The 27,976-nt window shown below is 43.4% G+C and overlaps 1 protein-coding gene across 1 annotated transcript in view; it reads left to right on the top strand.

Moving 5' to 3' along the window:
- Positions 1–768: 768 nt before the first annotated feature.
- Positions 769–27,976, top strand: part of T265_01014 (hypothetical protein) — a gene marked incomplete at both ends in the record, with an annotated part of 71,612 nt that continues 44,404 nt past the window's right edge. The window contains 7 exons of the mRNA XM_009164929.1: positions 769–1,177; positions 4,393–4,552; positions 5,565–5,638; positions 7,940–8,245; positions 9,270–9,700; positions 11,046–11,280; positions 17,804–17,976. Coding sequence (XP_009163193.1) covers positions 769–1,177; positions 4,393–4,552; positions 5,565–5,638; positions 7,940–8,245; positions 9,270–9,700; positions 11,046–11,280; positions 17,804–17,976 — 1,788 coding nt within the window. The remainder of the gene's footprint in view (positions 1,178–4,392; positions 4,553–5,564; positions 5,639–7,939; positions 8,246–9,269; positions 9,701–11,045; positions 11,281–17,803; positions 17,977–27,976) is intronic.

The raw sequence follows: 27,976 nt of genomic DNA, 5'->3' as shown, positions 1-27,976 counted from the left end.
GTCGAAGTGGTCATTGGAAGTCAGTCTGGCTGAAGTCAATGAGCAGGAGTCAGAGCTGAAAAAATTTAACTGTGTTCAGAGACATCTGTAGCTGACAGGTGACTGTCCGTATGCAGAAGACGCACAGAGTGGCCCTGTATGCCCCAAACTTACGAATGATAGCGCACCAGCTAATGCTCCATTTACTGTTCTATTATATTACATGTATATATATATATGTATGATTATATGTCCATCTGTAGCTGACAGGTGACTGTCCGTATGCAGAAGACGCACAGAGTGGCCCTGTATGCCCCAAACTTACGAATGATAGCGCACCAGCTAATGCTCCATTTACTGTTCTATTATATTACATGTATATATATATATGTATGTATTATATTTCTATTATATTCAACGTTTTCTCAATAAGCAGTGTAGGATGTATCAAAGTCAACCTGTGAGAGGCGAAGCTATTTTGCATGTACATTTACTGGTGAGAAAAAACAAATTTTCCTCTTCTAATAATTGTGCAACAAATTTCGCTTTTGTTATGTGAAAAGAGAAGCTAGGTTTGGATCTGGTTAACGGTAGAAAATGGATCAGAAAAATTACAGTTGCTAAGCTTCATAGAAGGTGAAAAGTTATCTCGGGTCAGAAGGAATCAGAGTGAATTCAGAAATTATCGTCAAAATTAGAGAAGTTCCGGATTTTGGTCTGATGTCCCCCTCAGGCTACACGTTTGATAGCCTCCCTTCTCCACTTGTCCCATTCCTTTCAACAGCACCCATGAAACCAAAGAATCTTCATTTGGTGAGTATTCACAAGCGTCCGAAACCCAAACCATCCCATCCTGATCAGCTGGGCTACGTGGGGGTAGCCGAACCATCCTACTTATCAATCGAGTTAGCTTGGGACCCTCCTGATGGTCTGCGTACTAGTCAGCAGATCACTTACCAAGTATTCGTCCGTCTTGTCGGTCCGGAGGATCTGATCAGTGAATTGGTCGAACAGCAACCTGGGATGTCAGCAGGCGAATCGATGTCTAGTGGATACGGGATGTACCCCGAAGGCGGACTGGTCGATGATCCAAATGGTTACCACAATGAGGCATTAAATCTCCATCCTCTGCTTCGCCGTCGTTTGTTGGCCAACGTGACTGGAAATACGTTCCGATCTACGGATGGTGACAGTATAGGTGAGTCATTCATCGCGCTGCTGGTATGTGTGCTCCCCCAGTGGACATCAGTGAAGGATCCAGCATAATAATAGCCGTAAATAAACACAGACACAGCATCGGACCACCGAGTTCTTGCACATTACATCAAAGAAGGATATTTGCGGTTGAGCGGCCAAAACAAGCCGCTGTGCAGCGATGCATCTGTACAATTACGTGGCCACGCAAGGTTGGATCGAGGGTCAGGGCTTGCATCCGCATAGCTTAGTAGTTAACATGTGACTTTGACTCATCTCCATGTACAACAGCACTTCAAACTGCATTCGTCAATGCATGTATGTAATATGCGCGTGCCTGCATTCATGGTTCGGTGCATGTGTGCGTTTGACGTACTTTGTGTCCATGATGATGGTAGCTATTTTGAAGTTCCGTTTATGGGATAAATACTATTTCTCCTCAATACTCAACGATTTCCCTAGCAAACCCTCGCCCAAATTGTGAAGAACACCAATTAGTGCTGGGTTGGGGTGGATTAGTTGCCTGTGTACACCGATATGCGTTGCTTTTTTCAGGGAGCAAACAGAGTTGGGGTGGATTAGTTGCCTGTGTACACCGATATGCGTTGCTTTTTTCAGGGAAGCAAACAGAGTTAGACACCGGTTCCAGCTTCATGGGCTATGTTGGTTGCGGTGATTGACAACTCTGAAGAAAGCGTCAACGAGATGATCATATCAATTTTGACCCTAAACGGCTGTCTGAATTACGGTGATCGAAACCGAATCCGGTCTGGCTATCATTAGAAAGACAAAGATTCTCTGGTGAGACGGGAATGCCAGATTGGTCAGAATCATCCGGCCTACCTCAGACATATGCTGAAGCTCGCCCAGTTCATATGGCAGTTCTACCAAGATGGAGAGATACTTTATAGCCCGGCATTCGACAATACTGGAAGTTGCTGATTGTCAGAGTTATGGTCGAAAAGGCTAATTCCAACTTCTTGTTTTCCAGTTTGTCTGGCAATGAACTACCTCAACTCGTGATGCCAAAATTCGTTCACTTGTCCCCTCCCGTAACAGCTGAAGTGATTCAGATAATTTTGACATATATCGTTTTTCAAGAACGTCCAGATAGACAATGCGTGACACAAGCAGATACTCTAGACGTGATAAACTATTCATAAGGTTGCTGAAAATTCCAGGCGAATCTCTTGCAAAACTAAGTTTGTTTGTAAATGACTGTATTTCGCTGATAATATGCCGATCAAATCCAATATCATACAGCTCATAGGAAAATGTTTTATCTCATCGTATCTACCAGTAGAGCACCGCAAAATTGCTGGTCACATCATCATAGAGTGCAGTCTTCTCGCGTTTAATATTTGCTCTTTGCCAAATATATCAAATGACATCAATTTTTTCCATGCGTTTAGTGTTTTGGTTTGAGTCACAAGTTGAAACTGCCGCACAGCTATCAACGCTGCTCCTCGAAAGCTGTCGGGTTTAAGCCTAGAGCCTGAATGATTCCATTCATTGAAAAAGACCTAGAAACGTGTTACAGTATTGTGGTTGAAATTCCTTCCAGTTTGAGTTATCTGGTGGTTTCCATGGTATTTGCGGGCGTTACTAAATACTGGACTTTGGCTCTCAGCTAAGACGATGTTGAAAACGGTAGGAAAACAATAACAAATCTTATCGACAATTTCATATCAAGGCAACTATCGATTCCTTCCACTTGTTTACGCCCTGCTCTCACGCATTCATTAAGACCGCTTGGCAAACCATTCAGTTCGAGCGGCACTCGGTCATCCGTAACCGCTACATTAAGCGATTGGTTGGTTCAACCTCAGGTGGAAAATTCTCACCAACCACGGTGTGAACAGAGCTAGGTAATTTGAAAAATTGATTACTTTAAATTCATTTGATCAAAACAGCAAGAGGATAGGAGTTGTTTCATTTTTACATTTCACATTACCTCCCTTAGCCGCGGCCGTGTACCATTATACAATAAAAGGCCTATTAAAAGAGACCTAACGTCGAATACTACCTTAGACCTCATGTCCGAAGTTTGGACGAGGTCATTTCCATGGTAAACGGAAGGCATGAATCAATAACGTTTATTCACATATTGTTGGATCTTATGCTCCAGTTAACATCGCTCCGGATTTTAACTGTGCAGCGGAAGTTCGGAGCCTTGAAACTGGTCAGCTTTATGAATCGTTTGCTGGATACAACCGTAGCAGATCACCCTCAGCCCCGAATCGTTGTTTTTTAGCTGCAGCAACTCTTTAGAAGGAACTCGGAAACCTTCTGAGAAAGGTACAGAGCCGCTTACATTTGTGATAAAGTGATTAGGCTTAGTCTTGAATTTATTCTGACAAACAAATCCTCCAATTACGGAGATTGAGTAGCTAAAAACGTGCAGATTGGAACAGCTTTGAGTTTCTGTTCTAGTAATGCCAGCACAGTGGGACTTTTTTCGTGGTGGCATTGCCAGTCATGTCAGAGGATGTGTTCTTAATGTGAAGGGTGGTGAAGCTGTCCTGGTAGGTGCTTAGGATCAAACCCCGTTTCAAGCCTCCTGCTTCATGCACTTATTTATTAGTGTGTACCTTTCATACTCCTATTATTAAGCCCCCCTCTTATGCGCTGACCGAGAAACTACAAAGATGTAGCTAGCTATTTTCCGCTCTATTTGGTTTGATGGTAGACCGTTCCTCACAACGTCCTACTGCGGATGACGCAAATCTCATTCAGTTCAACGTCAGGACAATTTACAGTTAGCAGTATTCATAATGTCAATAATCAACCAAAATTACAGTCAGGAGTAAAATTCAAAATGCTATTCGTGTACGGTTTGTAAAAATAATAACTTCAGATATTACCATAAAGTTGTTGAACCCTTACCGGAAGTAGTATCAGCCCATTTTGGGCCCAACGGGTTGAACGTGGGCCGAACAATTCATACGATATGAGATGGCAATGAAAATCTGCAAATACAACTCAGAACCAATAGATGGTGGGATACTCAAAGTTCCTGTGAGCTTGGTAACTAGAATACACAACGAGAAATACGCAAGGCGCGTTACCTATCTCTGCTTGGGTGCACAACAGCAGTTGTATATTCTTTGCAGGGGGAAGTGATGGTGAAGTCTTGGTCCTTGTCTACGACGTGAATGGTTTTCGCCTAATGTGATGCAATCGCTCTTGAGCCTGGTTTCTTCCCACTACCACTCAGAGATACGGGCATTCTGTCGGACAAATGCCTTGTCGTACGACCAACGTATGATGCTCGGCACGAGCATACAAATGAATACACACAAAAGCTGGTGGTAGAAGGTGGCAATTTGTCCTTCAAGCAGAATTTGATAGTGGGGCTGGAGTTGAAGCTCAAACATAGGTTAGTGGCCAAGTATGTCGTATCAGCGGAGTTTCGAAGCCCTTTGGTGATCAGTTCAGCAACCAAGTCACGACCTATCCCTCATCCAACCCCCCTTCCTTTGATTTCTATTTCTCTAAAGTGTATGTAGCCCCGATCTTAAACCATACCACGTGATTTCTGCTACCATATAAATTTGTGATGTATTAGACAAGAGGAACAATCACAGAAAACATGCTTTGTTCGCTACCTTCTTTGTTCACTTGACAGTTTGATGTGACAGATGTACTGCACCGACTATCTCATTCGAGATGCTGGGAGCAGCCACACAAGAACTTCGAGTGGGGATTGATGGCTAATCTAGCCACTTGGATCAGAATGAGCTCTCTAAGCAAAACTATGGATGAACGTTCCATCAATCCTCCATATTTCGTTCGCATACCGCATAGACCTCCTCAGACCTGAGCACGGCAGCGTAACGATATAGAGTGAGAAGCGAATTCGGACTGGTACCATGCTTTCAGTTTGTTTGTCCGAGGGCTTGCGAAGCCAGTGTCACAAACTGAGAGAACTCATGGCGTCACTGAGGCTTTCAAACCATTTAACATAAAACTTGTAAAAAAAACTATTCTTTTCGTAGTTTTGTCTCATTCTTTTTTGATGAGACAGTGCCATGTTTACGGATTTCAGGCTGGAAGCCAGCCTGAAAAAGCTGTTTTGGGCTCACTGTCCTTTTTGAACATAAAAAAACAACTGAAAACAAATGACTAAATTTCGGCCCGGCTGGGACACGGTTATTGACAAAGTGGGGCGTGTGCAAAAGCGTCAGCCACGTGACATTTTGGACGGAACGCGTCCATTCAAGAGTGCACGATGCGACTGAACTGCCGAATGAGTCACTAGATGAAATGTTCGAACGGTCCTAGTTTGAAACGGGGTTAGTCAACCATGGTTGTCCCATGACGTCTATTTTACCCCATGCGTTTTTTGAAGTTTACTATACCAAAACACTCCTTTTCTCACCCATGCGCAGCGTTTGGTGCGACGTATCAGTTCGAAGTTTCCCTTCTGAATGCATCTGTCACTGGTCCATCTGCCCGCTTGAACGTGACTACACCTGATGCTCGTGAGTCCAGTGCACTGATTTTCATTATCATTTTTTTCAGTGTGACATCTTAGTGAGTAATCGAACCTTGGCTGAAAACGTCAGACTACACTGTGGTTTTGTCATCCGGTGAATGAACAGTTGTCCCATCCGACTAGTCACAGCGGGAGGTCATGAAATGCACTCCGGCACGCCTAACCATCTGCCTGAAGCTGAACACATACTGCCTGTTAAGATCAGTCGCTGATCGATAAATACACCCGCTAAGTAAGGGTAAAATTTGCTTTCCTACCATGGACAACGAATCCGATTAAGTGTACGAAACTACGAATAGTTTCAGGGTGGTTTCTTCGTGAACATCTTTGGTAACGTGTGAATGTAGTTTAACTGAAATTTTTGTGCAAAATATATTGCCGGTCATCGGCGAAATATCTGTTAAATCTTCAGTTCTTCTATTTACTGTTCAGCTCATTTGTGATTTCACGTGATTTCACGCGAAAAGTCCGGTGCTTCATATGCTAATGACTGGGGTTTCTAGCTCCCTTTTGAGTTAACATCTTGAGTGTTAACATCGACCTTTTCTGCTGATTCTCTCTTCATCCGGTTTTCCAAGCCAAAACCAAACCATCGACATACACGCTTCGAGATACCGAATGTAGGATTATTTGAAATATACTACACGTAAAGTAGATAGCTGTTTGAAAGCACTAGAAACTCAGTTAAATTCACTGGAACCAGAAGGAATACACCAGCTGAGTGGATACCGGAAAAGACTTAAACCATCGAATTCTCAGTCCAAATAAAATCTATCTAGTTTTGCGACGACATTTTATCCGCATAAAACGCGTCCCAAAAACAATTTGAGCTAAACGTCTCATTCATTCTGGTGTATAAATATGTCATTCACCCTTTACTCTGGGGTATCTATTGTAAGCGATAGCAAAGTCACCTTGATTTCCATTAAACGTTACTTCCGATTCTATCCAGGCCGTGGAGGATAATTTATTTCACACGGCTAGTACAGCAGTCTTGTCAACCGCTTCTATGTAACGACTTTCTCCCTGCGCATCTCTCATAACCGACATTTCCTTCCCCTGTTCAATACGCGACAAAAATTGCCTCCCACAGATGACAGTCTTGATCGAAAGGTTTCTGGTTATGAACTGAAATTTAAGATGATTAATTAGTCATGAAAATAGACTGTAAGAGGTGGGAAGAGAGATGACCTGTGTTTTCTAAGGTATAAACTAAAGAAAAATATGAACCAAATGAAACACAGCAAAAGTTTTACATCGAGATGTTGCAAGCAAATTGGTCACTAGGATGCAGTGAAGCATGTCCCGATCAGGGATGTGAAACTGAACCGTTCAACAAAATGTCGAACCAAGCCCATTAGCCATTGTCCCTTGTATGACCCGTCATTTGATTGAAGCTGGGCTTTCTATCAAACTTTTATCTACTCCACAGATTTGCTTGCAATCGTATCTAGGATAAGAACAGTATGATAAATCAGTCTACTCAACCGGTTGACATGTATGATAGTTATTAGTAAAACACAGCGAAGTACACCCATTATAAATCGCGTAGCAGGTCAGTGAGTAGCGGGTTTGTGATGCAAGGTAGGTTAAGTTTCAGTTTACTATATGTGAGCAGAATAGTACCCCTGTGACCGAGGCATCGCATTGGGACACCATCTCGTTTCGTTGTCTTCTACATCAATATTGCCTTGTGATTCAGGCTAATGTGAAAAAAGCCCGACTGATACATTAGCATTTGTCGATTTCCTGCCGCTTTCAACTGTGAAAGTAGACAGAGGAACATGACTTGTGACGCATCTGAGTCATCGCCTACCGCCAGACCGGCTTTCAAATGTTTTTGCAGTGTTACTGAAGCGAAGATAGAAATATCCCATTTGAACGTAGTTTTGAAAGGGATGACTCAGCAGACTGCAGCAACAGATAGGGTAAAGTATGATCGCTTCGAAATGAGTTTCCTCCTAGAGCAGAAAAGTACATCCACAAGAACACCGCCTACGCATTCAGCTCCGGTCATCTGTTTACCTTGGTGAGGGCACAGCCACTGTTATGATAACTCAAACCGGACAACCCATGGCTCCCATCTCCAAGTCGGCGGGTCACTTAGGATGGCAAAAGATGGTTCAGTCCGTCTTTTGTTTGTTCTTATTGATCTCTCAGTCAGGTAGTGCTAGGGATACTTATGAGATTCGTTCGTAGCCATGACCTTTTGTTTGACATGTATTCTTGATCTTAAACAGTCACTCACCTGTTTTATTCTTGACTCAGCTCCTTCTACCAGCCCTCTTCATGTGCGTCTCAGCGGCCTATCCTCAAGTGCAGTGGAGATTAGCTGGGCACCTCCACCAGTGCAATATCGTAACGGGCGGATCACAGCCTATCAGGTTCGATACTTTGAAGTCGGCGCCGAAACCCAGACTGAAACAATGGCCAAAGTTACTGTCCCTGGACAAAGACAGCACACAGCTAAAGACCTCAAAGAGAAAACATTCTACACATTCATGGTGCGTGCATTCACTTCTGCTGGCCCAGGTCCATGGTCCGGTGCCAGTAACATCCGTACCAGCGTCGAACGTAAGTCACTTCTAAATCTTGTTCACAAACAGACGTCCAAACGTTCGAAACACAATGGTTAACACCTATTGCTGAGAGCTCCAAGCATGAGCACCGTTGATGGATGCACATTCCGGAACTTCAACTTGCATTACCATAGAAACAAAACGGAAAATTCTTTCGAGGGCAGTTAAGGTCAATGACTTCTTGTTATTTCTACACCAAACAGAGTAGTACGTAACTTTGCTATGGACAACAGGTAACTATGGCAAAGTGTGAAATGGTTTCATCCACATGTGGTACTAATGAGCAACCTAGGAATAGTCGACTATGTTAGTTCACGAACTACAACAAGCATCCTGTAGTGGACGCAGTGACCCATTTGCAAAAAAGTAGTGCGCATTACCAAATTCCAGCTGAGTCTCTCGCTTATGGTATTCTTCAGCTAAATGTACTGCACAGGGCCACTGGGATCCAATCAACCCTGTCGTGTGCTAATGAGAGCATCCCATGAGTTGTGTTCAAGTAGAGCATTGCTTGACGGACGCTACGCCAACCCGATGAGCTGCAGGAAGGATGAAACTGGTCGTGGGCTGCTGAAGAGTGTTAGGCAGATTTATAGCTGGTATTCCTTCAAGATAAATGATATACGTTTACGAAATCACAGCTATGATTGCCTCGGATCCTGCTTCTAAAGGGAACAAACACATCAGCACATCATATGTTTTGGTCGTCAGTTGACAAAACCCAGTGGTGGTTGAAACCACATTCATATCAGATGAAGTGGGCTGTGCTTTGTGTCACACTGGCCTCAAGGGAATGTAACCCCAGCTGGTGAACCTTGATAAGAGTGAAACACAGCTCGTAGCTCACATGCCACACTTATTCCGGAAATGGGTATCCCCCATTAGAAAGCATACCAGATACAGCTGAATTTGCTCAACACTCATCCATAAAGTAAGGATATTTCATTTAGAGGACGAAGTCCAATGGAACGTGTTCTTTATGCTTCCAAATTAACGAGCCTATTTATTGTTCTTTCCAGTACCTCCACCTCCGTTAGACATTCGAGCCACCCGAATCAATCAGCATCAAATTAAAGTTACCTGGCGCATTCCGACGGGAGAAGAACTAGGTGCTGGATCCCGACATATGTCAATTCAAGGTTTTCGTTTACTCTACTCATCCAACAACAATCCCTACGAGGCTGGGCAGTGGACATCATTCGACGTCGCTCCAATCAGCATGTCAATCATCAGCCATTTGGACAGCAAAACGAGCTATGTGATATGCATCAAATCTCGGGGACCCGATGGTCGATATGGGGACTGCAGTCAACCCGTCATCAGCCGGGCTGTCACAACCGGTAGCGAGTCAGAATTCTCCGTTCGAAATCTGTATTGTACTGGGGATGAGACAAGCGTCAAGGTCACCTGGCAACAACCAATTAGAACAAAGCAATTAGAAGGCTTTAAGGTAGGAACACATTCGAAAATTTCGTCAATTTTCCGAGGTCATAACTGTGCCGGACACTGGAAGGTCAACCAGAATGCCTTCGTCGATAGTCGATAAATTACCGTCAAGAGACGACAGTAGCCCTGGAACATCAGCAACTCAATAGGACAAGCAAGACAGGGGCGATCTCTATCTGATGTATGTACCTAGTGCTGATTCATGGGGAATTCTGCAAAAACCATGGCCTACTGAATGGGAGACCAATAAACCCATCGAGCTGTCTCATGGTTACAATGATAGTGAAGTTTACCGAGAATTTATCCACTAGGGTACGAGCACCCATGAACATTGAACAATAACCTTCAACCAACCAAAGCGTTCACCTGGACAAGAATCCTACATAGTACACGCACCACCAATGAAGGATTCTGTGGCAGTGAAGTACTAGGCCGGCTTTCGCACGTTGACAAAATGGTAGAACTTAAAAGACAATGTTACAGTCCGTTTCCGACAGTGCTTTCGACATGTGGTCGCCTGATTGGATAAAAACGGTCCCGCGCTACAACAGTATTTTTAATAGCCGGAAGCGATTGGCAACTCCGTTCGCGCATCATGAGACCGTGTGTTGGTTAAGAGGTGTTTCTAGATTTCACAGTAAATGTAATCGATCCGCAGGTTAAGCTAGCTATTTGGCATTGTTGTTTGAATTGGACAGCTAGCTCTTCAAATTTTCTTCTAATTTCCATGTTAACCCCTCTCAATGGCAAAAATTACTGTTGACCAAAGACCGCACCCACCGTGACTAGTGTGTACAACTCATAAAAACGAATTGCATGTGCTTCTTAGTAAAACCAACCGCTGGCTGATTTATTCATTGTGACCACAAGCAAACAGGTCGGTTGGTTTTCCAAGATAATCATTTTCCTTCGCGTGGGACTTGGTGACTATCAAACGTTGAGTTTACCTGTTTTACCGGATGTTATCAATAAATGAGCTCAGCAGCATGAGACAGTCTCTTTCCTGTTGCGAACCATGCTCATGCTCAGAGCCATTGGTTAGCCGTTTCACGCCATTGGTCACAAGACCACGCACTCGCAAGTTGAGTTTCAATTAGATGTGATTCGTAGCCCACCAGGTAACTCCCAGCAATCTCTGATTGCAATCACACTTGTGTCAGAGTGCCTGCTTAATGTTCTAAACCTTTGACTATCATAAGGTCATTTATTAGAGCAAAAACTTCACCGGTACCGAGATTGTCTGAATCTTGGATTTTATACATGAAACAACATCTAATGTCAGGCACCCGTTTATTTGTCATCAGTTCCAAGTTGCTCAACTGTTCTGCAATATGCTTGCTCTATTTCAGGTTCGCGTCGGTGGTTCGAAACGGTTCGCAGACAATGCAGGGGTGATACGTACCCTGGAATTCCCCGCACGCAGTATGAGTGTCGCGTATGCAGCCGTTCATATGGGTTACACGTGCACCGTGAGCGATCTGGAACCGAACAGCATCTACGACGTTCAACTAAGTGCTTACTATGAAATGACTCTGGATATGGAGAGTAACTGGGAAACGACAAGCTGTTATACGCAAATGCAGCGTAGGTGTTGTCCACTTCAAATTTGAATATATGCAATCATTTCCGGAAGTAACGGTCATAGCACCTAGTCTTATTTCAGCAAACCGTTCGGCTCTAACACTTTTTTTGCTTTCCTGCAGAGGAACCCGAAAAAACAACACTACTACTCGGTTCCCAGAGCCCAAGCATGCACGACCGAAAAGTCGGTGCTAACCTGGAAGTATGGACCTCTCTTCAGTAAGCTCACCCCTTGATTGGAGCTCAGCACAAGAATGTCTTGAACGAAAAGTTCGCCTTACCGTAACACTCCATGAGTAGATAGTTTTTTTTTGCCTCTGTCTGATTCGCATTTTCTCAATATGGAAAACCTACAATCCTAGTCTTTTGGAGGTCCTGTTCACCAAATTTTCAAAGTTTCAAAGAGGCTCAAGCAACTGGTATATAATGATAGTTATTAAACAACGTTATAAGTGAAACAGGTATACCGAGCCGTGCATTTCCCGGCCAATCGTCGAACATGTTATGTCAAAAAACGTTGGAAGTTTTTGACAATATGCAGACGTGAGAATGACAATGTGGATTGAAGGTGGTGATAGATCAAAATGAGCGGTACTCAATATGACGGTCAGTTCTGTTGCAAATTCTTTCTTACCAACCCAGATGCTATCATCACTGGGTGGTGTTGTTGTGGTCCAACTTGGTTCAATGGTATGCAGCTGTGTAGGTGATATTTATGCAACCGCAGTATTATTTGTATGGAAAGTGGTACGCCAGATGGTACCCTTGCAACGATTCATGTAGCCTTGTGTCCTTCTTCATGCTTAATTGCACTGCACTATATTTTACAGTTTTGTTTGAAGCCTATATATTCTACATTCAACGAACGACTGGTGTAGTGATTTTGATTTTCGAACTCGACCGAAGTTATGAAGTCCCCCTTTTTCTCCGAAGGCTAATAATCATGTCATCCTTGACTAGGCAACAAGGTGAGAACAAGATAACAAATGGGACAAAACCTGGAAGAGTCATGCTCGTTTATCTGTTGTGAAAACGATCAGCTTTGTGTCATCGTTCTCGCATGGTTGGTTCTGGTGGTGCATCAGAGTGTGGAAAGCTCTGGCAATAACAATGTAAAGGGGTCAACTAAAACATGCGGAAAGAATAGTTAAAGTGTAGGAAAGCACTTTGGTGATATCCGAGCACTACTTCGGAAATTAGCAAGTTGCTAGTATGAACACTGGACAGAACTCACCTCACTTAGTGTTTAGCACCGCTAATGATATTCGCAAAACGATCATCTAATTTACTTCCGTTGCAGATATCCGTCTCAGCTGTATAGATATCTTTCCATTTCACATCATTCCCCATAGCTTTGTTGAACCATGTTTTTAGTATCTCAAACACGGTGAGACAGAAACAAGAAGACCGATCATATACCTAGTGTATGTGAGGCTCTGACGGGGTTCGCCTTTATCCATCTAGAAATCCGTTTTTATCTGGCCACCCTGGGGACTCGGAACAACTTACCATAGTTCGAGACTGCGAAGGCGTCCTGTAGGCTCAGTTTGCCAGAAATTGGGACGTCAAACTGTGCATTGCGCCTCCCGTCTTCTCAGCTGGTTAGGTGTGTACGTGCCTGACAGCATTAATGAGGCTCGTTAGTGTTGACTGCTTCATTAGTACAGCTAAAACCGTTAAACAAAATGTGGCTACTTAAAATCAAATAGGTGTTCGGTTTTCTTCCCCCAGGGCGTTTTTTTATGACCAACTGACTTTAAATGGCCCCTTTCTCAGACGAAATCAACTGTTTTTGACTGACGGTGGTCAACAGGGCGTGTGGTCACCAAATTCTGTTCTCAGAGTAAATGCAGGCAAACGCCTATCGATTTCTGTTTCGCGTCGATAACCAACTCAGTTGGTTAGACACACGAGCGACAAAACAGGCGTAGATAGACAAACGCGCTTTTCTTTAGCAAGTCCCAGCCTGATCGGGTTGTGGTATGTGCGGGGTGGGGATAAATAAGACAAACCACTGACGGTGACCCGCTTCAGAAGGGTTGTCATGGTGATGTGGACATTTTGGCATGGCCATGCAAGCCAAACAAGTGCACTCAGACCGTGCACGATCCCAGTAAGAAGCGAATGAGTTCCGTGGACGTAAATACACGATGACATATTTAGATGACATTTTGCTGTAAACTGAATCTTAGGCCAAAGATAAACATGTCAATCAGGGAACACTCGTGTGCTAGTGGCTCTACTGCAAATTAAGAGTCTAATTGGATCAATAGAGTGTGTCTTACCTGAACAAGCCACCTTATTACCACGGGAGCAAAAGTGACAAGCATGGGTAGCATGAAAAATGTTCAGCGAGTTAGGACATTGATATCTGGTGCACTTTGCTCACAACAAAAGCGCACGTAGAATCGAAATAAACCCACCATCATCTCGCTGTTCTGTGTGTTCCGAATCGAGAACTCCCAAATAGCACTTTTCCGTTTTGCTTAGTTTTGAGACCTTCTAAAGTTTAACCATTTGCGTTCCGACGTGGCTCTCCTTGGTCTGCTTCAGAGTGGGAAGTACCGCCCTCAAGTTTAGCCCTTACAAGCCCGTACAGCAGTGCCGTGCCGTGCCTTGGCGAGACTTTACTTCAGGCCGAGAAACACTGAAGGCATCCGGTTTACGCCATTTGAACAGGCGATGTTGTTCACTCTGACACTGACTTGATCGGCACAGTGGGGGACAACCCAGTAGCTGTTCTTATGTTAGCCGACTAACCCAACAGTCGGTACCTCATGGTCAGGTGGCGTCACGGCCGCATGAAACTTGTCGTCGGACGAAGCCATCGCACCGCCCGAGCGTTAGCATGTTCGCTAATTTGGGCATGAGCATCGCGTGTTGATGAACTAGCAGTTAGATGGGTTTTATGCAAACACCTGCGTTGCTGTTGAGTTCAAATATAGGTGAGAGGGTGAAGTGTGTGTAAAAGATGGGTACAATGCTCCCCAAACTGGAATAAGCGCATAAGGACCGGAGGAAAATTATCAGTATCAGAGTGATGTAATTATGGGCTTATTTATAACAGGGTGGGTAAATACAGTTGACAGCAGTGAAATAAACTGATATCCTGTCCTGCACGTTATGTCGGCCCATTGTAAGATCAAACTGGAAAGCAGTGTTAAGTTGTTTCATTATTGTTGGAAGTGATAAAAAGCGCACACACAAAAATATAGGTTGATTCGAATAAACAACCTTCGGTTTGGCCATTGGCGACGAAATTCGCAGCGTTTGCAAACTGCAATTTTACAGGGCATTTAGCCTCATCTTGTCAACTTTAAGTTAATTACACATTCGGCCACCCATTCTACTTAACGTCTGCCACAATGTCGCCGTTTCGAATCGTCCAGGCGATGAGGGAAAATCATATTTCTGGTGATTTCCAACATAAATTCCATAACCCGATAAAGGTTCCCGAGTTTTCGATAGGAAATAACTTCTCTCTCAGGATGAAATTTTAAGATTGCCTCAAGAGATAAACAAAGTTTAAAAACACTTTTGTTTGTGAGATGCTGTGTCAGCACATTTGTTATTCATGGACACTAGCTTTGATAGGAGGCTTTGCGAAAGTTTGAGCTGTTTACTTAAACTTTGTTTGAAATCCCAAATGGCTAATGCAGGCAAAACCATTTATTTGTAGCCTTTCGGAAGTGCGAACTCACACACTCCACTCAGATGGTGTAGCGTGCTGTTGCCTTTACACTAAGTTGTGGGCTGTCAATAACGCAACGTTAGCTGACACGACAAAAGGACTGACCTTGATTGAACGTGACTATCCTCAGCCCTCATCTGTTTGCTAGCCCGTGTGGCAGAAATTTGGAGAATGTGCTATTTTCAACAACATTTATTAAATGATCTTATTGTATGTAGTCACAGCCTTAAACAAAGTAACCAGCGGTAAGGACGACTCTGACCCTTGATTCAGCATGAGCGAGGTTCCAAATATAGAATCAAGTCTATCGGAACTCTCAGTGTTAGCGACGACTGCCTTATATTTTACATTGTTCCTTATCACTGCTGGTGTAAACCAGTCACAGAACAGAACCAGCATATCCTAGAGATTTGAACAAGTACACTCATCTGCATATCAATTCCGTTTTCACGGGAGATTCGACTGAATTTCTCACCTTGCAGGTTAGAGTATAGGAAATGGCAACTGAGGTTGAAAATATGCACACAACAAAGATGAATTAAGTATGATGAAAGCAAAGCCGATGAATATAGAGGAAGCAGAAGTAGTACTCGTAACGTAACTGCATAATGAATCGACGACCGAGCAAATGCATATTTGTTCCCAGAATAAACACATGTATTAAAGTGGGCAAACATGGAAAATACTTCACCCCCAGTTGGGCGACCTCGATTAGCCGGATGACTAATGTATTCACTCTGTATTACGTGGCATCGTTCCACTAGGTAACGATGAGGATTGGGATTCATTGATGTGAGACTGAAACACAGTGAGTATATTTATCGAGGGAACACATATGAGGTGCTTACTTGATACTGCTTGACATACGTGAAAAATCCGCGTTCGCGGAAGCCTCTTATTCCGGTTGATATTTCATTTGTTCGCTGAACTGAACATTCGATCAAACGTGTAATCGCTTCGGTCTAACTGGTGATGGCACCGATATTTCTGTCTTAAATGTATATCTTTGTAGAACTTGGGCAATGTTAACTTGCTAGTCTTAGTTCGCCTTTCAAGATTACCAGATGAATATTCAATCTGATGAATCAAGTGCCACCACTGTGAACAAGCAAAACAAAAGGCACAACATCATTAATCACTGAGCCTTTTGCAGGCTCGAGCGTTTCAAAAATATTCACCTATATTCCATTACTCTCACCCAACATTTACAGACTCCTACGTTATGGTCCGTGACGTGACGGGAAGGCCACTTTTAGGCAAATTTGTGTGCAAAAATGTTCAACGTGTACTCTGAACTTGCGTGTTGGATAGCCTTATGGGAAAAACCGTTTTGCATATTCTTCAGGCGGTTCAAAATGAAATGGGGAAACTCATGAGTTTCACCCACTAGAGCCCCAGACATCTGTGATACAGGTAGCAGTTTTATACTTTTGGTATTACGTAGCACAACTAACTGGTTAACTGGCGATGTGGCTTTGAGGGTTTCGTTCAGATTCCACCTTAGACTGGTGGTGATATACTCCCTTGTAGTGATGAACACACAATGTCTTCTTCAATTTGGGACTTAGGAATTATGTTGTATAGGAAGGTAAGTTTGCTCTGAAGAGCGACAGATTTTCTAATGGTACCCTTTGTACGAAAAACTGTTTTAACCATGCTTCCCCCAATAACTGATTTTATGAACATTTAACACTAAGAGAGAGTCCTCCGACTGTGTGAAGCAATAGTTGTTGCGTAAAAGTGCACATAATAACCGTTCGGTGCACCACAAATAAATGCACATTATTCAAGTATAGTGTCATCAGAACATATGGAAAAATTGCTCTGCGCTAAAATATTTACAAGAAAATACAACTAAAGCTGTGGTGGATAATGTTCGAGACAAAGATGTTCTACTGAAGGAAGAAACAACGCAACCAGGCATGCACCTAGTCATTTGTGATCGTTTAGAAAATGGTGTGTAGTTTTCAGACCTTAGCCATATTTTTATGATGCTGATTGCCTGATTAATCACTTTGAATACAAGAAGTACACGCAGTTTGCTCTGCCTGTTCTCAGACGGCGCTACGGACTGGGATTAAACGACTCTAATCTATGCCGTTTATTGCGGTCAAAGTCTCCAGGAATTTTTGCAAACATGTTAAGTAGTACCAGGCTATGATAATCCCCGTACATGATAGCAGGGCTTAGGGGAACGTTACGAAGTGGAAGGAGCTAACAAAGTGTGTTGGCACGGTAGTGTTTTTCTCATACTGTAAATTCGGTTCAAATCTCCCGCTTGACATAACAATAAAGAGGGGTTTTACTTTTCCTCAGTAGAAACTACGTGGAGAAAATCCAGCCAACGCCTTAATCCCCAATAAGTTGTAGGGGTTTTCCGGTTATACAGGACGTTCACGTTTAGTTACCCTGTTAATGATTCAACAAATTGTGAGACAACGTAAGACATCTGGGTGAAATCAATGAAAGTATCTAATGGCTGGCCTGGGTAGTATGTTTCTTAAACTGAGTTGAACCCACCCTCATTTACAGAGGCGAGCTGCCGTTGAATTCCGGAGATCATTTTTTCAAGGGACATCTCTGTCGGTTTAATTCGTCTCACCGCCTCTCGATAGGCCATATAGTTTACACACGCACGCATACCATTCAATGAATCCGTCACTAAGTACACAGGCATTCAGATCTAACTTGCTGAATTTCGTTGCACTGTCTAACTTCTGCGCGTGGGTTAACTATCTTGGTTAGGATACTTGCTGTCCTCTTGTTGATATGACCTCAAGTCCCACTGGGAACAACTCCAAATCCTCACCTCGTGTGCTGCCTCCTTATCTCCAGGACCGCCGATTGTGCCCCCACCAATGGCAGTGGCTGCGTCCAGTGAACGCCGGCAGGTGCTGTTACAGCTATCACGCGTGAGTGAACGCTTCGGAAAGATACGCCACTATTTCCTGGTTGTCGCACCTGTTCACCTGACGGATACGGATCCAGAAAAGATTGATATTGAACATGTAAGTCAGTGTGAAGTTTGCTCCCACTTATCACTCCATATTATTTCGCCGGATTATTTCCAAAATCAGCTGTTCCTCCCCCCTTGAAAAAAATTGCCCGATTACACACTGTACTATAACTGCAGGGTTAAAGGAAAGAATGCAGGACAACTGAAAAGGTTGGAAATGGTTTTCAGACCATGTTGGGCATTAACTTCATTCACTGCACAGTTTACATGTCTTGTCCGATTTTGATTTTACCGGATAATGTGTACTGTGCCGTTTTTAATGGGATGCTTTACGGTAGCGGGTACATTCGCTGTAAATACTAAACGTTCGTTCGCTTTGTGGGTATTGTTGGAATCGAGCTGGCCGGTTAGTACACAATAGCGCTTTCAATTGTGATATACGGATCTCCATATGTAAGCAATAGTTCAGAGACGAATATGATGGGTAAACTGCACTAGTCCATCTGAGCAAAAACCACTCGCGGAAGAGCTAACCAAGTGTCCTTAAATTGGGGTCCGTCACTCTTGTGGATAGCCCTCTCTGGTCATTGGCTTGTTTGCTTGGCGGGCCATTGGGACTGCAAACGACTCATCACCAATCGAGGTGACATCATCAGTGAGTTATTGGGGAGCGTAGTGGTGCCTAACCCACCGCTACGCACCACTACGCTCCCCAATAACTCGATTGGTGATGAGTCGTTTGCAGTCCAATTGCCCGGCTCAGCAAACAAGCCAACGACCATCTACGCTACCTGAGCTACCGACATTTTACTCTGTACAAAATAGCCCTCTCTATCGACCATTCAAGAAAGCACTGAAGTATGTACCTCTGCTATTATACGTTGAACTCGAGGCACAAAAATTGCAGCTCTCATTCAGGACTTCTGAAACTAACCGAATAGATCCCTCTGTCTTCTACAGACAGTGTTACAGTGATGTTACCAGGTCAGACTTTCCCCGATACATATTGAAATCAAACCCTCAGGACATAAATTAAAAGTACAGTTTATGTAGCCAGTATTATAATTTAAAAAAATCCGAAATCTCTGTTGAACATAGCTCTCTCTCTCCGAACTTCTGGCAACTGATACTGAAGGGTTGCGGAGGCTAGGATCAGCACTTGGAACTTTTTGAGGGCAGTTACACTGCCCCATCAACATGGGCTAACCGTTGCCAGGTTTCACAACTGCGTAACCCTGTTCGTCACTTTCAAGATGCTTAACTTAACTGTACGACAGCGTGATTTGGCAAGCAATAATCAATGATCGATGGAGGCGAATCGTTTCATATGGCTTCACTCAAGTAGTCCGAATATCGATTGTTCGTCGACTGCATCAGCCACAATGCAGCTCAGGAATACGAGGACGAGTTCTTTCAATTACTCACCTCGGTTGCACTTATCACTTTTTGGAGCCAAGCAATTTGTCGTGAATTCGATGTAGAACATCTGCAATGAATATATTGCGAGAATAGTAAGATCCTACCAGTTGTGGTAGGTGGAGTCGCAATCAGTGACGGCCAATGCAGAAACTTTGTTACCACGCTTACTTAGTAGATGAGAGCCGATATTCTAACATTTAGGGGATTTGAATGGACTTTCACTATTAATACCAAGCATTTCATACACCCCGTATGATCAGTAGCTTTTCTCTTGAATTGTTGACCAGATAGCGGAAAATTTTAGCGGGTAACCCAATGGATCAAGCTCGTTCGCCAAGTCGAATAAACACGCACGTCAACATGTGTTCTTGTATACTGTGAGCCCGGTTTTTTCATTTTTCCTTTATGACCCGGCATTGCTTGGCAGAATTTAGCACCGGGATTTATTGGCAGTGTAAACATCCGCGGGGATTACCAGCTGCTCGAGCGGACAAATCTATGTGATGCACCCATGTTAATGCCATTAATTATCCGGATAGTAGCATCGAGATTGTCATCAACCGCGTTAACTGCAATGGATCTATCGATCGTGGTTCTGGATTGTATAAACCAATGGGGATAGTTTTGATCTGTTTATTCCTAACACAGTTTTGTGCTCTTATCCAAACACACTTATTTGTCAGAGTTTTAATGTATCCAACTTAACCGCCCGTGGCTAAATTTGGTGTCCTTGTCCGGGAAAGGCCCTGAAGTGAGCGGATGGATTATGCGGTATCCTGTAAGCGGTGTCAGCTGAACAGTTACATCTTGCATCTTGCTTACAAAAACGGAATATCCATCTTCTCTTTGAACGCGTCTTCCTAAACTTTACAGGATATTCATTGACTCTTGCTCAAATTCAAGCAACTGCTGCAAAGTGACTCCGTAAATTCCGCTGTAGACCTCACTTTTCAAGAGATGCAAAGCGCATTTACGAAAAACATACTACTCGCATGCATCTCCCATCAGTAGTATCACTGGTACACTGGTAGGATCGGGATGGTTACATACTATTCTTTTACTGGTACATTGACACCATATGATCCGGTCTGCCTGATGATTTCCAAAAACGATGGTTTTGAACATTTTAAAATGTCCAATTTTCCGAATATTCATTTCGGAATCAGTGAACTGGATACGAACATCACCGCAAAGTAGAAATATCTCGCCAGTAGTGTGCGCGTGTGTGAGAGAGAGGTAAGAATGTTTATTCTTTCTGGGCAACCAGTTTCATGCAATGAATGTGGTGCGCTGGATCGTGTGTCAGATAAATTAGTGAAATCTCCGAGAGGATGGTTTCCCCTCAAAGGGATCGCACATCAAATCTTGCTTCTAGGGTAAGGCAGCCTCCATACATGGGACCCTATAGAGGGTCAGTTTTTACCACATTGCGTCACCGTGTTTTAGGAAGTTTCTTCCAGCTAGCCTGTCTTACATATGATCCATAAAATGAGGCGTGCTAATGTCGTACCCTGTGCGCGAAAATGTGGTGAAATAAAGTATGAAAACCATCGGCCTGTACAAGGATCAGAGAGTTCCGCTACGAACTGAACGGATGCTCATCTTGTTCTTAGGCATTAGGTTTGACCTCTTGGTAGTAACTACATGATCACATCTACCATTTTACCAGGTTACTGAAATCAAATTCAATCTTTTAACTTTATCGTGGGTGATGGGAATGCTTACTTCAGGACAGTAAATTCCCTTTGAAGAGGGTCTATGTCCTGGGAACTACTGTGACTCATGTAGTCAAAAATCGTGCATACTTCGGGTAATCTACTGCCTAATTGATGTTGTGATATAGAGAAAAACGAAATGGAAGGAGTGGTTGCTCACCCGCGACACCTAGGGTGATCTTCATCGGGAGTTGGGGCTGGTCCTCTAAGCCAATTCTTACGAGACCGAAGTGAAGTAGTCTTTCTTGGAGAGTACACTTGCTTTGAAGGATTACTTTAGTCGTAAATTTTAAAATGGGCCGTACGACCAGGATTCTGAAGAGGCTTCTGTGGGTGATTCAATGAGAGACTCTAATATTTGAGACCAAAACTGCCTTTGTCGTAGTAGTAAGCAAATGGTTTCCACCTAATTAGTCGATAGACCGTCAAGTCCACTGACATTCCTTCGCTCGATAGCTTATTGATCCGTTGTATCACTCCGTAAACCGGTTATATATGTGGTCGATTTGCCTGTAGCTGAAAGATTTCATTTTCGATGCCCTCAGTGATTAGTCAAAATTTGACAGACGGTTTTCGTTCGGGAGTTTTTCTCCGACCGCACTGGTTATGAGATAACTTGGCTTGGTTAATATGGTGGTAGCTAAGCATATGTCATACCGTTCCGATGCACATCAAAAGAATAAATTTAAAAAAAGGAATTAGAATAGAGTCCTCAGCAACCTCATGAGTAGCGTATTACGACATTATAGTGTATTGCGACATCTCGAATACCGTACCGAGTGAAACAGGAGACTGCCTGGTGCAGCACATTCAGTTACTTAAAGCATCATAAACAAGAGATTCAGTTAAGCTCCAGTTGGGACCACTTTCTAAACCAAATTGGAACGCAGATGAGTTTGTTAGTCAGGAATTAGAGTAACAATCTCTCAAAAAATAGTTCACGTTTCTTTTGGACTCAGTGCAAACTCCCGAAGCTGTGAGCAACTTCGTGCTCACTTTAGCCATCCTATAGGAAGGAATAAAAAACTATTCTTGCCTGATCGATAACACTGCCCGGTACCTGTTCTGAGGTAATTTCATTTGTAAAATGTTCAGCTTGCACCTTGCGTCAATCATCCAGCGAAACCAAGCGGAAAAAACAATGAAGTCCACGGGATCACGTCAGGACAAACGGACAGAAAAATGAGAGGAGTATTCAATGTTATGTTCTAGTAATCGAAAATACTGAGTGGAATGCAGCAGAACCACAGAGATGGAGGATGATTTCTTAGGGTCTCAAGCGAAAACTATAGAATTTATTTGTGAAATCACGTTCAGCAAATCGTTTGAAGAGTCGGAGAGTAGAAGGATTTACGTCCATAACCACACCACTCTCGTTTGAACGGCCGTGTTCCTGTTCTGGCGTAATTATTCCGGTGAGTCTACACCGAAGGGAAGGACTGGACTCGAGTTGCGCTCTTATCGTAGCTCATTAGCAGTGCATATCTAATGGCCGTGCCAGGATTTGAACCCCCCACCCACATCTGACATGCGAGGCGAGCGTGTAACCACTACTCCACCAACGCACGTTGGACCCATCCGAATTTAGTTTTAGATTTAGCTCGAATGTCCTTTTCCGTTGTGCTTGGTTCGATTACTGTTGCACCATAACATTCTTCTGATTTAAGCTCTACGACTTGTAAGTGGGCGGAAACATTATCGTGATCTCAGTAGAATTAATTGGGTTTGATCTGATTTAAATGGCGCTTGGAAGAATCTTCTAAAAATCATGCTACGCTATTCTTCACTATGAGAGTTTAAGAGACCGTTTTTCACACCAGGTAGGTTCTCGTTTAGCGTAAGTAAAATGTCGTTGCAATGGGGTTTGTGGAAAGGTTAATCGTGCAGGAACCACTTTGTGGCTGGATTAGATTAAGGGCTTCACTGAACTTCTCGAAACTTCACATTTCCACCACGAACTAAACAGGGATTAATTTTTGACCTTCACTTCGAATACTGCGTTCGAATTCATAAACGGCTTTGCTGCCAATTGTTACATAAATTATCTCTTGTCAGGAAAGTGCTTGTCATTCCTGAGGCTTTCGCACAACTCTCACGGTCATTTGGGTTTTGTTTATTTTTCCATTTGCTACCATTTCAACTAACTTGCTTCCCATCTGGTCCAGAATCGAATGGTGATACCTCCTCTATCTTTTTTGGCTTAGGCCAGCGTTGTTAGGTTAAGTAGAGGGATGTTTTCGATTGTTTTTTTGTTGGTTGTCCCGCGACAAAGCAGTCGATGCACGCAGAGGAACACTGTCGACGAAGATCGCGAACGTTATTGTGTGCGTGCTTGGGTGTATGTGCTCGCGCGCACGCGAATGCGCGCGGTGGAAGCGACAGGAGACAAAGTATCCTCACGAACAGAATGCATCTGTCAGAGCTCAACCGTTTTATCTTTCCATCTGGTTTCACGAACGAGTTGACAAACAGCTTGCTCATTCACCTTCTTGTTGCAGTTGCTGCTGTGGTTTTGAAGTTGTACCGACAACGCTCGACTTGCTATCGGAAAAGGCTAACAAAAATTGATAACTTGACATGAGTAGCCCGGCCCGTGGCAGTTGTCCGATCCGGACTAATGTAAGTAATCTGATGGACTTGAAACTTCAACACACGAGATTTTTGGAAACCGTTATCCATTGAAGTTGATTGCGGAATTCTTACCGCTACAATATGGATGGCACGTCGGAAGCATTAACAATTCACGAAGATCAAATAACACAAAGGACTACGTGCTATCCTCAAGACACACATCGCATAGGTATCGCAACCGATATGGTCTCTCTTGTTCAAATCCTGCGAATCAGATACCGATAAAAGTTTTCATCTGTTTTTGAAACTCGATTGATCCATGCCATCGTATTCGTGGATCTTTTCCAGATAAGCCCCATTAAAATAGTAACCCCTCACACCCAAAAAAGATTAGAAAAAGGAGAATATAAAACTTGTAACCTTAGTTTTTATTGGAGGGTGAAATTGGGACGTCATTAATAATTTGCTTCAAAAGGTCCGTTTTTCGGTACCTGTGCCTCCAAACGAACTCACACAAATAGCTGTCCACTAAAGATTGGTGTGGGCCACATTGGCGTTTATTCTGCATCTTGTAGAGAGAAGAGATTCGATGGTTTGTGTATGAGCTCCAGTCTTTGGATCCACAAAGTTTTCGGTATGATTAAACGTTCGAGTCTGCAAAAGCCATCAGGCGTAAACTTCACGAAGGAAGTTCTTCCAGTTAGTGGTGGTCGTGCGGCTAATAGACTATTTCTCTGAGTAGAATTCGATTTTGCCAAATTTTTGGGCCAGCAATAAATGAATAGACTTACTGTCCTAAATCCATCCTAGACCGCTCCATCCAAGTTCCCTTTCAAGACCGATTTCTTGCCGATACTGTCGGGCATTACACCTCCACTTGTCATAAACAGTTGAAAGTGTCATTTGGTGGCCATTGTTGCATAAACGTTGCTGATGGATCACTCCGTGGCTTTGCAAAAAACTTACAGCCGTCTCCTTGTCATGAACGAGAGTTGAAAGCATCAAAAAGTTCATTTAAGGTTTTGCACTAAATGAGCCTAAGTTCATATAAGGAAATTGTTTTCATCAATAATAGGCCAAGGTTGTGTACTTACATTAAATTGGAGCTGGCAAGAATTGGCGGGGCTTAGCTTTTCGCACATGCACTTTTTGCTTTAGTGGCGGGGCTTAACTGGAAAAGATCCTTGTTCCTTTATTGGCCTTATCAGATAGTTACATAGTAAGGAACAAAAGGACTTCTATTCAGAGACAACAGCTGAACACACTCAATCCAACACTCAAATGTCACACGAAATGTCCATTCCGATTCAGTCAAGTGGGGCGGTAATTCATGGATAGAATAAGATAACCTGTTTTCTCAGCTGAGTTCTTGACTGAAAGGCTGCGAACAACGGTGTCTGGTCCCGCGGTCGTGTAAACCCTTTCTAGAATCTTGTCACTAGACAACAGTGTATTAAAAGACCTCCTTGGTCGTTTGGAATGACAACTTTTAAGTGGTGAGAACTACTGAGCAACGCACTATTGGTCGCAAAACCACCACAAAATTAAAAACTGGAAAGTCACTTGTCTTAATTTGCCAGTGTGCACTTGTCTCCGCTCTGCATTCCGGTTGCCGATGGCTGATAGGTTTTTTGGTTAAAGCAATCAATACCTTTCCCGATTCTATCATTCCAGTCTTACCCTATGTTTTGATTCACAGTATGTTTTCAAGCGCATGCTGTTGCAGTATGAGACATGTACAGTTACGGTTCATTTATGCCAGATGTGTGGACAAACTTGACCGCCTCGTTCTCCTCAAGTTAAATTCACGACTGACCGAGACAGGCACTCAGTATTCGCAAAATGGAATTGAATTTTCGAAAGTTATGACGTGTCCCTGTTGGAGTAAAAGAGACAGGCAATTGAGTTCAGAGTACGAATCCAATTTTTTGAGCCCCATCTGGGCACCCGGGGCATCAGAGATGTTAGGAATGTATTCCATTAGACTTTCAGTGGACAATGAAATTCAGTGAGTTGCAAAAATATGAATGTAGATTAGGATGGCTTTTGGTTTGAGCACATACACAGAAAAATGCAATATTTTGGCGTAAAATGTTTCATTTTATTCGCAAAGCTTCTGCAGCTAAGATCATTGTGCGGCTGATGGTCCCCGAGATAGGGGTTTCGAATTCGAAACACTAATTGCGCATGCGGCCGAGCATGGTCAACATACACCAGTGGGCGAAAAAAGGTCACATGGGCTGCTCGCGGTTGCCATAGCCTGGAATTAGGAGTGCCCACTATCCGCACAATGCTCTTAGCTGCAGAACTTTCACGAGTGGAGTAAAACATCCTACGCCGAAATATTACATTTTGTTGCGTATGTGCTCAAACCAAAAACCGTCCTAATCTACCTTCATATTTTTGCAGCTCACCACATTTCATTATTCACTGAAGCAACCATGCCTCTGGTTAAAAAGTCTTGTGGGATAATTTCCCATCATCGCTGAGATCCCAGGATGCCTGAATGGGGCTTATAAGTTTGAATTGGTACTCTCAATTCAATTGCCTGATTGCTTTAGTCCATCAGGGACACGCCATAACTTTCGAAAATTCAATTCCATTGTGCGAATACTGAGCGCCGAACTAGGTCGTGTGTTGCCACAGGGGTTGTAAATAAACTTAGCTGTTTGATTAAATGCAGTGCCTTAATGAAGACGTCTCGCGATGTTGTCACGTCTAACAGAATGTCCTTTCAAACTGTGAGGCTTGTGTTCCGACATACTCGGTTCATACCACACCACTATCAGGCGCTTGCGTCGTGCCCACTTAGCTGAGGCTCTTCGTTTGAGGTCGTATCGTAGCCACGGTCCAAACTTGGTGCAGTATGAGATGAAACCCATCCTGCTTGTTGCCGAGGCCGAAAAAACAGCCCTCGATTAGTGACACAAGCCATGTTGGCGAATCTTGACAAGCTAACGGGCTCCGCAACTGGTAAGGCTAAAAAAGGGCATTAGCACCCTATCCAAGCGCCGGGAGCGTGGCCTCTTCACTGTCATACGCTGCCAGACTGTCTTCCTGGAGCACTCTGCCGGGTGAAGAGTGCAGGCCTATTGACGCCCTTTTGCGCAAACGGTTGGTCTACCGGTTTATTTCATGACAGTTCGAATACCTGCGCACATCGTTCAAAGGCGACTTCCAAGCTTGCTCAAGTGGGTGATGCATGTTACCTTCCTTCGCATGGACTTGGTACCTGGCTTCAACAGAAAGGTTCGCTTAGTCGGAAAATCAAAAAGGGATGCAGTACATGGGGCGTGAACGGTCGATTGAAGTAGGATGGTGGGATATACTTCAAGGCCCGTAAATTCACAGTACTCACCATCTATCGGGAAAAGTTTTCCAGTGAAGGGGTCAAATAAATCTTGTCGCTCACCGGTACACAGGGACAAAGTACCTAATTATAAAACAGGGCCTTATTCAAGGAAGCCATTCTGCTAGAAGGCCGCGCTAGGACGTGCACCTCGTAACTTACCTACGGGCCATAAATACTAGGTGGTGATTAGAAATGGAAATAGAATTCAAAGGTGCATTATGCAATATTATAACATCAAATGAACTTCAGCAGTGAACAAGTTTGAAGGTATAACTGAAATGTGAGACGATAGTGCAAATATCCATTCCATTGTTGGATGGCTTGTGAAAACTTGAAACCGGTGGAGCGAATAAAGTTTTGTAGTTTTATTCAGCTGCTCACGAAAAACCCATGAGATGTCTTGTGATATGGCTAGCGAATGGCCAACGTCATTTGCTTTCGAATGGATTGACGAGGGTTTCCATTTATTGCCATCAACACACTGATTGCCAATTAGCGACATTAGTATCCATTATCTTTGTCAAGTGCTACAGCTTGGGTTTTTTTTTCGGACAAAGCGTAGGTGGCTTGTTATGGATATCAGCCGAATCGCCGATTCAATTGCTACTAAGTAGCTATTTACGACGGGGATTAAGAACGAATGGACTATTGTCGTATTCCAAATGTTGACACATCAGTATGCCACGCTTGTATGTGAAGCAAAACACAATCCAGCAAAATCTCAGCCAATTTGGATACAAGTACAACATGAGTCAATTTGGGGTCGGACATTTTTTCGAATTTGGTGCTTTCATACTCCTACCTTAAAGCCTCGATTCCCTGATTTATTGTTTTCAACTCGAATGAGCGGAGTCATCAATCGCTAAAGTGAATACATATATGCAAGAGCGCATTTCTAGAACTCCATTTGAGCAGTGTCAAACTCCGTTTGTTAAAACTTCAGTAAAAGACTTACAATGCCGTACCCTGATCCATTACTATTCGCCGAAAAGGGA

This window comes from Opisthorchis viverrini (assembly GCF_000715545.1).
Source record: "Opisthorchis viverrini unplaced genomic scaffold opera_v5_10, whole genome shotgun sequence".
NCBI lineage: Eukaryota > Metazoa > Platyhelminthes > Trematoda > Opisthorchiida > Opisthorchiidae > Opisthorchis > Opisthorchis viverrini.
Note: the sequence above shows the minus strand (reverse complement) of the source record. Positions and strands in the feature narration are given on the sequence as shown.